At 28.6% G+C, this 16,978-nt stretch overlaps 1 protein-coding gene across 30 annotated transcripts in view; it reads right to left on the bottom strand.

The window, feature by feature from the left end:
• Positions 1–1,158: 1,158 nt before the first annotated feature.
• LOC126846503 (uncharacterized) overlaps positions 1,159–16,978 on the bottom strand; it is a 123,051-nt gene continuing 107,231 nt past the window's right edge. For 24 of the 30 annotated variants that reach the window (XM_050585971.1, XM_050585965.1, XM_050585955.1 and 21 more), the window contains one exon: positions 1,159–1,498. In XM_050585971.1, coding sequence (XP_050441928.1) covers positions 1,185–1,498 — 314 coding nt within the window. In that variant the 3' untranslated portion in view covers positions 1,159–1,184. Of the gene's footprint in view, positions 1,499–2,270; positions 2,476–16,521; positions 16,880–16,978 lie in introns of those variants that run through there. The other 6 variants (XM_050585940.1, XM_050585960.1, XM_050585959.1 and 3 more) reach the window with 2 other exon arrangements.

The following is a 16,978-nucleotide window of genomic DNA, read 5'->3' as shown; positions in this document are numbered from 1 at the left end:
ACATAGAAATATAAATCAAGGGAAATTTATACACACAAAAAATAAATGTCATGAAACCACTGCCAACTTAAACTTTACCCATTCCAGCCGACAAGTCTGGGACTTGGTAAGAAGACTCGGTTCGGAATTACCTAAGCCCTAACAATATGGCAGCCTGACTTATGGAAGTAGCCAAGAAGAAAATGGATAAAGTACACAAAAAGAATGTTGAAGAATATTACCAAATAAGAAAGAAAGAACTAGCCCCACGCTGTGGCTATAGTGCAGCTTTTTCGGTGAATGAAGTCAAGGCGGCAATTGGCAACGTGAGATCGACAAGGCAGCCGGCTTTGACGCGGGTTTTTTTAAACACAGCGCAGCGGTCCAAAAACCCAAACGTGGTTAGCTATGTTGTTTAGTGACATACTTATTCTCTCTCATTGCTGCTCAATAGGCAAAATACCGACCATAGTATTTTCGGTTCCCTACTCTGCTGTATCGATGCAATTGTTTAGGTCACATCAAGTATGTAGAGTTATAGCCCATTCCTGACTTTGTTGTACAGGTGTATTTTTGGCTGTATCCATACGGTTTTTAAAGGAAATCAAAATATTTTTTGGAATACTAGGTGTATTTACTACAGATGTCTAGGTTTAACATTTGATAGTAACTTAAGATGGAATTATTATATAAATATTATAGTAATGAGGCTACGTTCTTCACTACACAAATATTATAAACTAAAAAATATCTTACCTGTAAATATATTGCGCAATTTATATTTAGCTCTATATCAGTCAGTGTTCCAATATGGATGTTTAGTGTGAGGTGGATTGTTCGAAATTTGTTTAAAGCCATTACAACTTCAACAAAACAAAATAATAAGAATCTTTTTGGTACAGGTGTACTTTTGGCTGTATCCATACGGTTTTTATCGGAAATCAAAATATTTATTGGAATACTAGGTGTATTTACTAGTTTTAACTCGTTACTTTTCCCAATATTAGTAATGACTCACCAAAAGTACCTAGTAAGCAAGCGGGGACCGTTCTCATACTATATTATTCATTAGCTATTGAACTACGTTTGGATATGAAATGCTCTAAAGTATGATTTTTAGAATATCAATATTGTAATTCGCCATTGAACTACATATAAAAAAAAAATGCATAAGTCCAATAATGTACAATATGACGTTTAATATCTTATGTAGAATAAAATAATCTCATGTTGAATACATTTTTTTGACGTTTTACGTCTTTTACAAAGATTTTGATGATACCTTTTATTTGATTTAGAAGTCTCTCTTTTTCATCGCCTGTGAATTCTTTATTATTTTCCCATAAATTATCCACTCTTTTTTTGTCTTCAATCCATTCCATATCATACTTTAATTCGAGAACCATACTTTGTGTTGCAATTATTAACAATTCCTCTCCATGTGCTAGCCAAAATGTTATATCACGTGCTGCGTGTTCAACGACAAACTGATACAATGGATGTAATTTGTTTGTGTCATCTGTGCACAAATATAAAATAACATTTTTAAAACAGTTATAATAATGTATAATTTATAAGTGAACTATGTCATGAAATAAAAGCTAGCTAGGATCAGGGCCATATTTTAGATTTTAGTGTATTTTTTTTTTTTAAAGATATACATCAAACATAAATGAAATGTGCATTAAATATTCGTTCTTATTTACTTACGAGTATATCGCTAAGTTCAGACTCGTAATTATATTAAACATAATTAAATCAGGAAAAACCCCCTGATTTTCATTAATCTACGTAGAATTTTAATACAGTAATTTAAAACAGGCTTGGCCTGTTCATCAACCACATTACAGTCAACCACAAGTTGTGGGTTTTAGATATTAAAATCCCACAAAAAAAAAAATCATTAATATTATTTTGTAGAATGTATGATAAAATACCAAAAAATCATTTTGAAAGTATTAAGTTTTTCTTGATTACAAAATAGTTTGATCGGATGTTTTTAAGTACATCATTCTAAATTTAAATTACTATGTATGTGTTTTAAATCTACTTTCTGCCATATTTTTAGACCATGTTTACAGCAGATATGTTCAAAATGTATATTTTTTAACGATTAAGTTTTTCTAAATTCAACTGAGAATTAAATAAATATAGGTTTCCTAAACCCGCGCTCAAAAAAAGAAAAAGAAACAGTGGTATCTACAGCATGGAATTCAGATCAATTTAATTAACCTACTCTTTCTTTTGCGTATTATACAAAACTAAACCAAAATAATGATTTAGATACTTACAACGACCAGTATTATAATCGAAGTCAAAACATCTGATTAAATAAGGTTCACGAAGCCTGCGTTTAAGATTATCTATAGGATCATCAAAATCGTACGAGACTTCGTACACCTTTTCTTCATCCAAGGGCTCTGCCACCTCGGACTGGTTCACCCGCTTCAGCTCTGAGGATTTTTCATCCGAGGGAGACCCAGCATCTAATAAAATCTGAAAGACATACATACTATAATTAGTTCTATTAGTATTATTATAGAGTTCCCAACGACTGTCCTCAAATACTAATAGTATTATAGTATAACAGTTTTGTAGCTTCTATGAAAGGTCAAATAAATTTTAGAGGTTCTGGGAATTAGTGAATGCCTAGTATATTAGGATACCTAAATAGTTTCCATAAAATCATACCAGTCGTTTTAAGTTAAATTATTATTATAGACAAAAAGTAAAATATTAATATTATTTCAAAGTTTTGAAGATAACATGTGTGTTGCTATGAAAACAAAGGAGTACAAATCTGTGGCCTGGAGCAAGAAGGGCCAATGTCACTTTTTGCAACTTTCGGAAAATGAGCTTTGAAGTTTTTATTTTCCATTAGGCTCTATGTTAATTTTTTTATCAAACTCTTAATGAGTAATTCATTTTTTGGCCTCGGAGTGTGTTTTTTTCACAGTATATAAAGAATGATTCAATTTTTGCAATTAGCGGACTAACTTATTTATGCACAAAATTGACATTGGCCTTTTTTGCTCCCAGCCACAGAAATAAATTTATACATTTTTGAATAATATTCATATTATTTATTTTTTAAATAGAATGTTGCACTTACGATGAGGCCAAAGGAATAAATTGCAAATAACACGACACAACAAAGACGCATTTTTGAGTTCATTTCCAAAAAAATACCTATAACAAAAAAAAAACAATAATAGGGTCATTCCATAACAAATCACCTAATGTGTGTGCGAGTGGATTATTTAAATGCCTCAAACTTACATATCCTATGCTAACAATTCCATAAAACAAACAAATGAAGAAAAAAATGATTAAACATTTTTTGGGACTTAGGCGATGCTATTACTGAAATTTGTTGTAAAAACACTTTAAGCTCACGATCACGTTACTATTAATGACTAATTATGATATCGTAATGGAACTTTCTCTTAACTCTTTTAATTTAAGTGTTCTTTTTCATACACTTATTATTATGTATGTAAAACATTTGCTAAAAGTTTTGTAATAGAGACTTTTTCTTAAAAGGAGCTGTGAGACTTTGAATTTTTCAAATTTCGTATTATATGGCTATGAATACATTTTTTTTACGTACTCAAGGTCAAAATTTAAAATTTATTTTTTATTCTGATACATCATACTATACTCTTTTGATTCATAACTTTGTTTTAGAATTTTTGTTTTTTTTGGTGAAGTACAAACAACTTTAATGTTTGGCATTTTATTAAGAACTGTATACTTAAGAACCTCTAACTTTTTGTTTTTTACCTTGAGTACGTAAAAAAAAATGTATTCATAGTCCTATAATACGAAATTTTAGAAATTCAAAGTCTCACAGCTCCTAGTAAAAGAAAGTCTCCATTACAAAACTTTTATCAAATGTTTTACATTTATATATATATTAATATATATTATGAAATTTTTGTGCTGTAAAAATTTCAGAATCGTTGGTTTGATGTGTATGGATAGCCGGGCAAAAAGAAGGTGTTTTGCAACAAATAACAATAACCAAATACTTTTATTGAACTAAAATTAAACTGTTGATTTTTATTATTATTAGACTTATACTATTACCACTTTTAAAAACAAAAACTTAACTTAGAGAGGTTCTGTTATTATCTGAGGTTCTGCTATGGTCTACTCTGAATTCCCGACTACCTAGGCGATTTGCTCGTGTCAACCGACGGGCCCAGTAAAATGTCAAACTAAAAGGTTACTTACACATAAAAAATTGTTAAAAAAAGTTATGCATCAAACAAGTATAGTATGATGTATCAGAATAATAAAAAAAGTTTTGAAATTTTGTCCTTTAGTCAGTAAAAAAATTGAATAAAATTCATAAAATTTTGAATTTGTTTTTCAGTTTTTAAGTACTTAAATTTTTGAAAATTTTGTTCAAGTATATTATGAAAAAGAACACTTAAAAAACAAATTAACAAATTCATTTATGAGTTAATCAAATATTTATTGATTAATATTTGACAGTTATATACACACAATTTATATTATTTACTCAGCAAAAAAAAATCCGTATTAATTATCGATATTAGTTTCCAGTTTTGTACAAAATAATGTCCTAGGAAATATACGTTTCCGATAAACTGAGCAGTATTATTTCATAGAATCTTTTCGATAAAAATACATGGTACCAATTTATGAGATATTGAATTTTAAGTTCTTGTTTATAATATAATAAAAGTTGTTATCTGTGATCGGTTAGGTGTTTTTATATTAATATTTGTTATTTAGCAAAATGTATTTATTTGTTCTACAGTAAATTTAAATTATTATCGAAAAATACAATAATTAAAAATATTTTAATCAAACACTTCTTGTATATGACGCTACCTACTTCCGAAACTTAAATAGTAAATTTCAGAACATTTTATTTTTAACTAGTCGGTAACCTGTCTGCAATAATTACTTTTAAAATTAAAAAAGTTTTGAAATCAGGACGGGAGGGCAAGTTCGGTTGAATATTGCGGACAGATAAAAATAACACAACAATCCACCATTACTTCGACCTAAGACTTTAATAATTATAAAGTTAATTATTTAGAGCTAATCGATCAATAAAAAATAAACTTAGTTTAAAACGCTATGAAATTATGTGCAGTAAATTTTCAAATGACGAATGCACTCTAAAACATACAAAAAAAAAAAAAAATTTTAAATGTTACTTACTTGGTAGTTGTTTGATAAACCTTATAGGTTAAGTTATGTGTGAGAAATTCAAAAAATCACTAGTACAGTTTATGATCGGTTTGACTTTATGTAGTTAGTTTTGTGACTCTTCTCCACTTGCCGCATTTACTTAAATTGCAAGTTACACTCCTTTTGCAATATATTGTGTTTACACAGGATAACCAATCGGATACTTTTGTAGATGGTAAGACGGCTCTTCGCTGCCCCCACTTTGTCTTGTTAGTCCAATTAAAACGCTTGCTCAGTCGGCGTCAGCAAGTAGATTTTCTTTTTTTTAATATTACGAGAATTATTAAAAATATACATTTTTTTTATTAAGCAATTAATTCAAAAAGTATGAACATACAGGGGGGAAATGTTTTGTTTATGATTTACAACTTTAAAGCTATGTAGTGAATGAACTTTTTTAGATCAATTTTATTGTTTTCTTAGTCGAGTTTTAATTTTTTTAAAATTTTTTTTTTATTTTACATCAGAAATATACAATCTGTACAATGAGCACAATAAGCATGTATGATAAAGGTAGAGATAAATAACATGAATACATTTTGATGGAAGAAACTACTTATTAGTGACACTTCCAATGATTTTTTTTTTTTTGTTTTAATTTTTAAACTTATATTTACATTGATTTAATTATGTATTAATATTAATTGATATTATTAGATAGAAGATCACGGCACCACTTACGTTTTAAACGTCTGGGTGGGTCTCCAGGTATGGACAAGGTTGAGAGGTTTTTTATAAGGGGATTAGAGTGGGAGAGTAATTTAATGTGGAATCTTTTATAGTAGGAGATAGCTTCTTCATGGACTGTTTTTAAGTTAAGGTCGTTATGGAGTGTATAATTAGAGATATAAGGAGGTGCATTGATTAATTTTCTTAAGACAATATTTTGAAAGCATTGAATTTTATTGGTATTGGATTTTTTAGCATTGCCCCATAGCTGGAGGCCGTAAGTCTATATGGGTTTTATAAATTAGAAGCTTAGTATTAATATCTGTAAATTTATTGTTTACGATTAATGATTTGAGTAACCGCAGACGGCTATTTAAAGACAACCGTTTAATTTTAATGTGCTGAGCCCATGTGAGTCGTTTATCTAGTGTGAGACCGAGATACTTGACAGAGGAAGAGGAGGGGATTTGTTCTCCGTATAGGGAGACACCAGGACAAGGGAGAAGTCTTAGAGTAAAGGTAGTATGAACTGATTTTGATTGATTAATTTTAAAACGCCATTTTGTGTACCAGTCTTCCATTAAAAGAAGATGATTTTGCAAATTGACGGATGCAATCTGTGGGTCAGAGTTACAGGACAAAATGGCTTTGTCATCAGCATAATCTGCAACAATTGTGTTAGGAGTTGTGGGTTGGTCTGAGTTTTCATTTAAATCTTTTTTTTATTAAAAAAATCATTTGTTTATTTTTTATTTAATAGAAATTTATTAAAATTATGATAAATTACTCAGCTTTTTTTTATAGTTTAAATAAAAAAATGGGTTGTCTTTGAAACCGCCAAATAAATTGCTCAATTTGTTTAACAATTTATAGTCTATCACTTATACTATCACTTTCTGATCCGTTCGGTTAGAGAGACAGCATTATGAGAGACAACTTAATGCATTAGCATGAAAGCTTAGGTTTTAATATCTAAGTAGAAAGATGCACCCCGCGTTTTTCTAGTTCACCTGTCCTATTTGGTTATCAAGAACCCAATTATTATAATTATAATAATACAAATTTTACTTTTTTTCACAATTATTGTGAAAAGAATAAAAATATCAATTTTTCTTAGAAATCGCCCTAATATTCGGCAAAATAGTCTTCATTAAAAAAGTTAACTATTTGTTTATGGTACCATTTAAGTTTAAAAAGTCGACCTTCGATGGATTTTGTCGACCTCAAGAATAGACATACGTTTTCAGTCGGTATTTTGCTATATTCGTTTTCTTTGACTACTGTTTGCGCATCGATGAAAAATAATAAACCGTCATAAAACAAACACTATGTAATAATACACGTGCACCTTTTCATTTTCTCTTAAGATAATCGCATTTCTAAGTTTTTATAATAATCGGAAACACTTAATTGACTGTGGACAACACCTTGAACAAAAGTTCGTCGCTGGACATGACGTACAAAATTCGGGGCAGAGGAAAAATGGCACCTATTAAACTGCAGTAGACGTCCGAACAATTTAAATTTTCTCATATGCTGTAAACACTAAATCATTATTATTATAATAATTTTGGTTAAACGAAATTACGTTGTTGTGAGTGCGGATATGGCGCCCACGGCGACTATGTATTCGATTAACGGTATTCCCAAGTGTTCGTCAATAACTGGCAGCGAAGCGATAGGGTCCTAACAGAATGACGTAAAAAACATCTATACATATAATATTTTTAATTTCAATCAAAGCGTTCTTTGTTCGACATCGAGGTCATACCCACGGCACAGTGAACCGAGGTAATACATGCAAGGGAAATAACTATTGAAAACGGAATGGTCCGTTTAGAATTTTTCGTTTCATCGCCTGCAAAAAAATCAATGTTATCGTATCACACACACACATACACAAACACGACAGAGGCCAGTGTCATAATTATGATAAAATTGGTTAATAAATCAAAAATTCATACGGATGAGTTTCAGATATTATATCCATGTCCCTAGTTTTAAGCCGACGTTTCGGGCTCCTTTGGTAGAATTACACTTTTTCCGTAGTCAATTTCCAGGGTATGATGGGAGGTGGAGTGCGGTAGAGAAATGCGTGCAGATAAAAATAGCTCTACGCTCTTTACTCTACCGCACTCCACCTCCCATCCTATTCTTTAACTTTTAGTTACTTAAAAGGTAATTGTCCAAATCTGGTTATCGAGCGGTTAAAATTTTTAGCAAATTATTCTTAACAAAATGGCTATCTTGAATTTTTAATAAAAAGGTAATAAAAAAAATAAAAAGATAATTGTATTGCACTTAAATAGTTAAGTGCAATAAAATACATGGTGCTTATAGCGCAAATGAGTATAAATTATTTAAAAAAAAAAAAAATCTTAAAAATATTCATTAGAACAAAAGTTTTTTCATTTATCAAATTTTCCTGGGCCACCCTGTATAACCATAAATGAACCATTTAGTCACTCTTACATTATAGATTCCAATATAGAAGAGAATATTCCAATTTATAAAAATTTAAAACAAAAATGTAACAAATGTAAAACAAATCATACCCACCCTATAACTAAAAATTCATAAAGCACTCAATTGCCATTAGATACAAATGCTCTTATCGATATTTGTTTTTTATCTGTGATCACTAGATTGCTCTGAGGCCAAAATTTGGGTTTCCAAACCATAAAATGCAAGGTTTTATTTATGCTCTTAATTTTCGTTGTATGTTATAAATGCGTAAACAACACACGGTAGTAATATTTTTTTTGCGTTTTATTTACCTTAAACCCGTATCGGTATTTTTACATTCAAAATTTGAAACCTTTATCATTACTTTTCTAAATGATTGTATATTAATTTTCTTTAACGGAAAACCCCGATTATGAAACACGTTTTAAAACAGGTTTTAAATCACGTTTTAAGTTGTATTATTTATTAAAAATAAGAAGAATACTTGTTTTGATTTATTGTTTTGTATGCTTCTTCAAACAGTTCCAGTTATACACCAATGTCCAAAATAAGAAAATATTCGAAAACAAAAACAACATCTTTTATCATCGAACTAGTTAAATTATTACAAGTCTCCAACGTTAAAACGATTTTGATAATTATTATACATTTTAGTTGTATGTTATAAATGCGTAAACAACACACGGTTAGTTTATTATGAGTTCATTTCCTATCAGCTCTGATATTATGCGGCATTAAATATTATTATTATTATTATTCGACTAGTTGTTGACTGTATTATAGTTTAATTTTCTTCTTTATACACTAATTTTAAATATTAATATATTTAAATTTGTTATGCATAACTATAAAATATATTTGCCTTTTTAATATTTTGTGAGCGTTATTAACATTGCAAATTATTTTATTTTATCGGGATTATACTAATCACGATTAATTTCTGAAACTAAAACATTTATTCTACAATAAGTTTATTTTTAAACGTAAATGTTTTGAAAACAATTTTTGTTTACTTAGGTAGTGTTATGTTTAAATAAATAACACAAATTAAATAAAAACGGAGTTTAAAAGTTTTATTAAATTATAATAATATTTTAAGATTTTGAATATTCCCACTAAGCAAACAAAATGCTTATACAATATTAAACAAACGTAAAACAAGTAACTTTAATGATTAAATAAACGTTTGAATTGAGTTAAAATTCCATTAAATAACATTAATGTAACATTTATACAATGTTTTGTAGAACAAATTTGGACCAAAAAGTCACGTTGTATGAATATAAAAATTTAACACTCAATAAATGTTAAAAATTAAAGCTTACTACAACTTTGATAAAAGACTATATTTATAACGATTTTTCATTTTAAGATAACCTTAATACTTACACAATGTTTCTATATCCCATATTTTGGGATAAATATATGCGGCAGCTTATAGCCTCATCCGCCCGCCCCTACTTAGTTATTTTACGAATTTATAAATAACAAGCCATATTATTTTAAATTTGGATATACAGATTATATATATATTTTGTATGTATAAATTATATTAGTAGTAAAATACTAATATAAATATCGCAAACTCCAATATCATGTAGCGAGACTTATTATACCAATATTAGAATATTAAAGTCCCCTAAAATTTTTTTAAAGCTAATGTGATAATATTTTTAGGATTTCATAAATATACACCCACAACAAATAAATACTAAATGTAAAACTATATACTTACTATATCATACTAATCATACAAATGAAGTATCGAAATAATATGAATTGTAGGTAAACAATACAATTAAACTCAAATTAAAAACATGTAAGTTTAATGTAATAATATAAACACTCGTTTTATATACATACAAAACAATTAATAAAATAATCAAATTATTATAAGATATATAGTTTTATTTGTGATCGTTATTTTCTTTAACTTGAACTTTTGTTTGGAAAAGTGATTTCTCAAGTAATGTTATCTAATTTCGAAAAAAAACATGTACCCTTGAAAAAGGAAAATTTTGGGGCGACGCACCCCCTAAAGAACTGACGAAATAGTAGAAATATTATATATTAATTGATATTTTATATTATATTAGAATACAGTTTTAACATTATAATTTATATTTAAATATGATGACGATGATGCTATGCGATTGTGCTGAGTAGCTGCAGGGCAGCTGTCGTGTTGTGTGCGACATATTGTGATTACGCACATAATATATAAAACACGTTTTCATATTAGGTATAATAGCTATTGTTAAATTATTTTATTGCGATGAATTCGGTATTATTATTACTCTGAGGTTCGAGCGGCTGGGACGCGACCCGTCTCAATTAAGATAAGGTGGTGCTACTAGAGATTTAATATATTATGTATATATTTAATCTGTAGTGCTGTGGATCGCCCATATAAAAACTAACAGGTTTTCGTAGTACCTCTAAAAATAATTTCGTATTACCGGCGGCGGCCGTACAAGTTATAATGTCAGATGTGCGATAATTGCTACGCAGAATATATATATAATATATTATATGTATGCATAAAGAAACTTTTGGAGCATAAGGCTATAGGTGCCTTATTTAAAGGAGCACACAGCACAATTTTCTTAAAATTATTATTACATTTTAAGTTATTGTGGTAAGAACTATTAAAAACGATTTGGTCAAAATCCGATGCAATAAAATTATTTTTTAAGGAGATATTATAGGATATTTAGAATAGCCGCGTCGTTGGGCCGAGCTCGCCATAACTGCCTATATTACACGTGTAAAAGTAGCTCGCTTTATACAATATGATTTACCAACCTGTACATTTTATTTTTAATAATTTTTTTTACACTGAAATATGTGGTTTTTTGTGCTAACTACGATAGAAGTATCAGAATTTTAATATGACGATTAATTACGTGGGTTAAATGTTGTATGAACATCAAAAGTTATGTATTTATAATTTAATCCTTTAACTATATTTATCTTATACTAGCAGATTTATATTGAAGTAACATGTATTATAAAAACTTGTATGGATGTTTAGCCATCAACAGTAATTAAACGTTTAAATTCAAATATCAACTGAGCATTGTATGAATATAATGGTTTTTATGTATGACATTTCAGTTTAATTAAAGGTTATAGTAAGATTACAAATAACATTTAAATTTAAATATTACAACTTAAACATCTATACTGTGGTAAATAAACATTCATATTTAAATATTTAAATTATAATGCACAAATAATGTTTGTACTATGTTCAAAATAACTTAACATTAAACATATGTTATATGGGTTGAGATATTTAAACTTGTATTTATGGTACCTATGCATTACTATAAATATTTGCTTATTTAATATTTTGTGAGCGTAATTTATATTGCAAATAGTTTTATTTCTAAAACTAAAACATTTAATATTAATAATATTTTATTTAATACATCATTAATTAAATATTCTATTATTAGTTAATTTTCAAAACTAATTTTGTTTAATTAAGTAGTAGTATGTTTCAATAAATAACATAAATTAAATAAAAACGGAATTTAAAAGTTATATAAATAAGACTGAATTGCCACAGACAGTTCAGAAAGAGGAGAAACTTGTTGAACCCCTCCCTGAATTACCTTGGCAGCAGCGAGATCTTTGAGTACTAACGGTTTGATAGGATGTTCAAAATTGTTTTTTGACCAGTAAAATTTTTCAATAAATTATTTTTAATTTAAAAAGGTAAGTAAATATATACATTGTCATTTAAGTTTCAGTTTATGTTAATAGCGCTCTATAGTTTTTCCAACTCTGCTTATAGCATAAACACATTGCTCAAGAAACAACACCTCTAATTCTCATAATAGCTTTTAAATAAAGTACAATTTTACAATTTATACCTTATTAAAGATTTTGATCTTTTGCCGTAATTATGAAATTGGTTTTAAAATTGAACAAAGTAATTCAGAAACAACAAATTTTTATAGATTGGAGGAAAACACAATAAATGAGTATTTTTTTACTTGTAGTTTTTGCTCTAATTATAATTTTTAATCATTATTAAATTAATAATGACTACATTTTATAATAAATTTAAATGGCATGTATTGTTCCTTGAAATACTAAAAATCTTGTTTAACTTATTTTTAAAATTGTATAACTATCGGTTGTATAACTATCAACATTACAAAACCTACTACTTAATACTTATGTTGTAAAAGTAACAGACTAGATTAAAAAGTAGTCACATATGTACTACATTTAGTTATCTTGTATTTCAATTTTTTTTAAACTTGAGTTGTTGGGGAAATATTTCTGCAGATGAAGCATTTCCTACAATGTCAGCCAATTGTATAAAGTTCACATCTTTCTACGGAGAGCTTGCTTCAGCCCAGTCGTTGAAACCAAAATCGGCAAAGTGACAACTCAACAATGAACAAGTACAATTTTGAGACGGAATAAAATAAAACTGATTGGCGGTAACTTATATTTAAAACTGTATAACTATCGGTCGTATAACTATCAATATTACAAAACCTACTACTTAATGTCGCGTTTAAGGTGATGCGCGCATTGGAATAAATACATTCCACTGTCGGTGACGATATAGGTTTGGACGAATTTCACGGGAACGTGGCAAAGATCCAAAAATTTCTCACCCAACGCAGCGTAGTGGAATGTTCAGCCGCGATACAAGATGGCCTTAGTTACTACGACGAATTATCAAAGGTTCTCTAGCAGGACTATGTTATCTCCAAGTGTCAACCGGAGTACCAAACATTAGATACAGACGCATTGAAAAGATACAACGGCACAAAAAAATTGTACGAGTTTTATGTAAACAAAATGAATGAACACGTTGGACACGTGACCGGTAATTTGAGCAACAAGGGGGGGGGGGTTTATTATGACGCGTTTACGCATTAAAATGGGTAATTTTTAATGTATTTTTTTCTTTATGTAAAAATAAATAATAACGAGATAATATATATTTATAATGGAACTCATTAAAACATGCCATTTTAAATATGGTATAACTTAGATAAGATATTTTATAAAACATAAATTGTATTTTTGGATTAAATGTTTTCAGAGATTTAATAAAATATATTATAAAAGTCAAAGTCTTGTAATTCTGTAAACTGTGTTTTAATTGTCGTGAAATAAAAGGAGATAAAGGGCTGTGTATCATCATTGTTATTGATGAACAACATTGTTTTTAATATCAAACAGTTTTCACATGTAAAACCTAGGGTATTTTTTATTTTAAATTAAAATTGTAATCAGTTTAATGCGTAGCTGAAAAGGTATTGTATTTACAATAATGTGCTTTTATTATATATATATATTTTTTTTTCTTTTTGTTACTTACAATGTATGGGTAACTATGACAATACATTTGTATAGACAGACGATCAACTCTTACCGTATCTACAATTAGGTATACAGTGATTTGAAAGTGAATACTAGACCTCCCTTACTTACTCACTTACTACTACTATTACTACTCACTACACAAAATATTTCTTACAAATTTGTAAGGAATTGGGCTGTTTTTAAACAATGTTTTAGCGTGCCATTTAAATTAAATTTTAAGTTTAAAAATATGTAATTCTTTATAGGTGTTTTCATAGCTTAAAATTATAAATGTGGTAGTATAACGAATGTTTATGTAGTTTTTTGCAACCAAATTCATCATAACCACTGTGCCTATAATCTTATCTGATTGTAACTCAACTAATTTGTATATGAGAATCAAATGTATTCTTCTTTAGTGATCTAATATTTTTACATAGACACATCAAAATGTGATGTACATTTTTTCAAATGATATTAACGTTCAATAACAATACAAACTGTAGCGTTATCGCTATGATATCGGTCTTAATCAAAAAGACAAAAATGCCAAATCTGAACCGCCAAAGCCCCGATCGGTTGTAGTATCGGGCGTTAAATGTAAAAAAGAGATCATATGATGTTTTATTTATTATTATATTATGGGTTGTATATTGAGGGGCGTCTACCGCATTAGAATTTATTGAGGCCTGTTGGCCCGTAGACAATTTTTCATTTCAACTTGATTATATAAGCTTAATATTTTAAACATATACATTGATACGGAATTGAGAGGTCTACATTTTTGATATGTAATTTTTTTTGCTCAATTTCTAAAACGTATACAGGCCCTATTTTTGTATAAAAACATAATATATTTCTACTTTGAATAGAAAATCCGATTAAAGTATTCATAGAAGATTCAGGTTATTTATTGTAAGTTTAATATTCCTATATGCGAAATTTCATTTTTAAAAGGTTTGTAACGATTTTTACAATAACATTAAAAGCGAAAATTTAAAATGTATTTCGATCGATGTACGTCAGAGAACGCGTTACAAAGTACGGTTAAAATTACAACAAGTTGTTTAAGATAAAAAATCGACAGGCTTGGAGGCGCATAAAAATTTGTAGGTAAATAAAAATTGGTGTTTACAACAGTTTATGAGATTTTAAAAAATTGTGTTTTTTTAATAATAGTATAGGAGCAGTATCATATTGTTAAATGTTCACGAGATTTGATCTAGTCATAACATAAAGTATTATTATTCATGACTTAATTATTATTAAAATATATCTTAATTTGAACATGGTAATAAAATAATGAAATATTTTATACAAAATTAGAACTACAAGTTCATAAACTAAAAAATTAAAATTAGCACGAAGCAGATTAATATAAGATAATTTAAACAATCAAGCGTGAATCTCTTTAAATGAATAACAGTATAACAATATGCAAAACATTAGTGTTCATTTAAAAAAATGTGTAATATAAAATACATTTTGGGGCGGTATACTGCAAAAAAACCAACACTTAATCTGAATCCAAAAAACAACAGTCCTCTTCATAATTTGCTATTCGAAGGAATTGGTCCAGTATTAAAAAAGTTACAGTGTATACATATAAAAAAAAACACACATCAGAGTAAAACCAATACCTTCTCACTTTGCATCGAAGCTAAAACATTTTTCTGGATTTTTGTGTAAAAGACATCAAAGGAGGTCAAATTAAATGTTTTTGGGGTCAGCGATTACGAATTTAATATCAGTTCTCAATTTTAATCAGCTAGAAAGAACTTACGTTAAAAAAAAAAATTGAATTTGTGTTAACTTTAAGTCAAAAGTGTAACTTGAGCACAAAACTTAATAGTATCATTCTGCATAGATCTACATAAAATTGTTTTAATGATTTGATAAATTTTTTTTTTTGATATTAAGTGTTTTTTGTTAAAATATACGCAATCTGCGAAAACACTGTTTTCCGGCAATTAAAAAAAACCTGTAGTGCCGAATTTGTTTTCCGTTCAACATGTTATCAATATATGAGTTCTAAATACTGAAAAATTTTCAACTTAAGGGTCTTAAAATTACGGCTAAAAAACTAAAAAAACAAATACTTGAACCCCCTCTAGGGGGGTTGGGAAATGGGTTTAATTTAAATTTGACACAACTGACGTGTGCGGACATACCAAATAAATATTTCTTATAAATATCAACTCGATCCGACTCTTTTTCTCAAAACTATAGCCAGTAAAAGTTAAAAACTCGTACGGTTTTTTTTGGTTTTTTCAAATTTCGTCTGTGAAGAAGTAAACTTTTTCAACTTTAACCTCCCTCCCCCCCCCTCAAGTACCAACTAGATGAAATTTGCGATTTATAGAGTTGCAGATAAAAAAAAAACACACATCAGAGTAAAACCAATACCTTCTCGCTTTGCATCGAACACACTCTTGTGGTGTCACAACGTTTTTCTTCGCTAGACTAGTATTTTCGGTTCCCTACTCTGCTGTATTGATGCAATTATTTAGGTCACATCTCTATCTTTTCAGGTAAGTATGTAGAGTTATAGCCCATTCCTGACTTTGTTGTACAGGTGTATTTTTGGCTGTATCCATACGGTTTTTAAGGGAAATCAAAATATTTATTGGAATATTAGTTGTATTTACTAGTTTACTTTTCACAATAATAGTAATGTCTCACCAAAAGTATCTAGTAAGCAAGTGGGGACCATTTTCATACTATGATATTTATGAGCTATTGAACTACGTTTGGATATGAAATGCTCTAGGGTATGATTTTTAGAATATCAATATTGTAATTCGCCCATTGAACTACGTATAAAAAAATTAAAATGCAAAGTCCAAAAGTACAATATGACGTTTAATATCTCATATATGACAAAATAATAAAATGTTGAATTAATTAATTTTATTCAATTTTTTCTTAAAGTCTTTTACAAAGTTTCCGACGATACCTTTTATATGATTTAGAAGTCTCTCTTTTTCATCGTTCATGAATTCCTTATTATTTTTCCATAAACACTGCACTATGTTTCTGGGTATAGGCGTTGCCTCAAAACTCCTTAATCCGAGAACCATACCTTGTGTTGCAATTATTAACTCTTCTCTTGCTGCTTGATATTCTTTCTGGTTTTTTATTTTAAGTGCTGCTTGTACAACGGCTTCAAAATACAATGGATGTAGTTTGTTTGTGTCATCTGTGCACAAATATGAAAAAACATTTTTAAAACAGTTATAATAATGTATAATTTATAAGTAAACTGTGTCATGAAATAAAACTCGCTAGGATCAGAGTC

This window comes from Adelges cooleyi, unplaced genomic scaffold, assembly GCF_023614345.1.
Source record: "Adelges cooleyi isolate 19-005CV unplaced genomic scaffold, UGA_ACOO_1.1 ACOO_flye_CR_arks_rails_tigmint_CR_PRNA_9, whole genome shotgun sequence".
Classification (NCBI taxonomy): Eukaryota; Metazoa; Arthropoda; class Insecta; order Hemiptera; family Adelgidae; genus Adelges; species Adelges cooleyi.
This window is presented reverse-complemented; position numbering and strand designations above follow the sequence as displayed.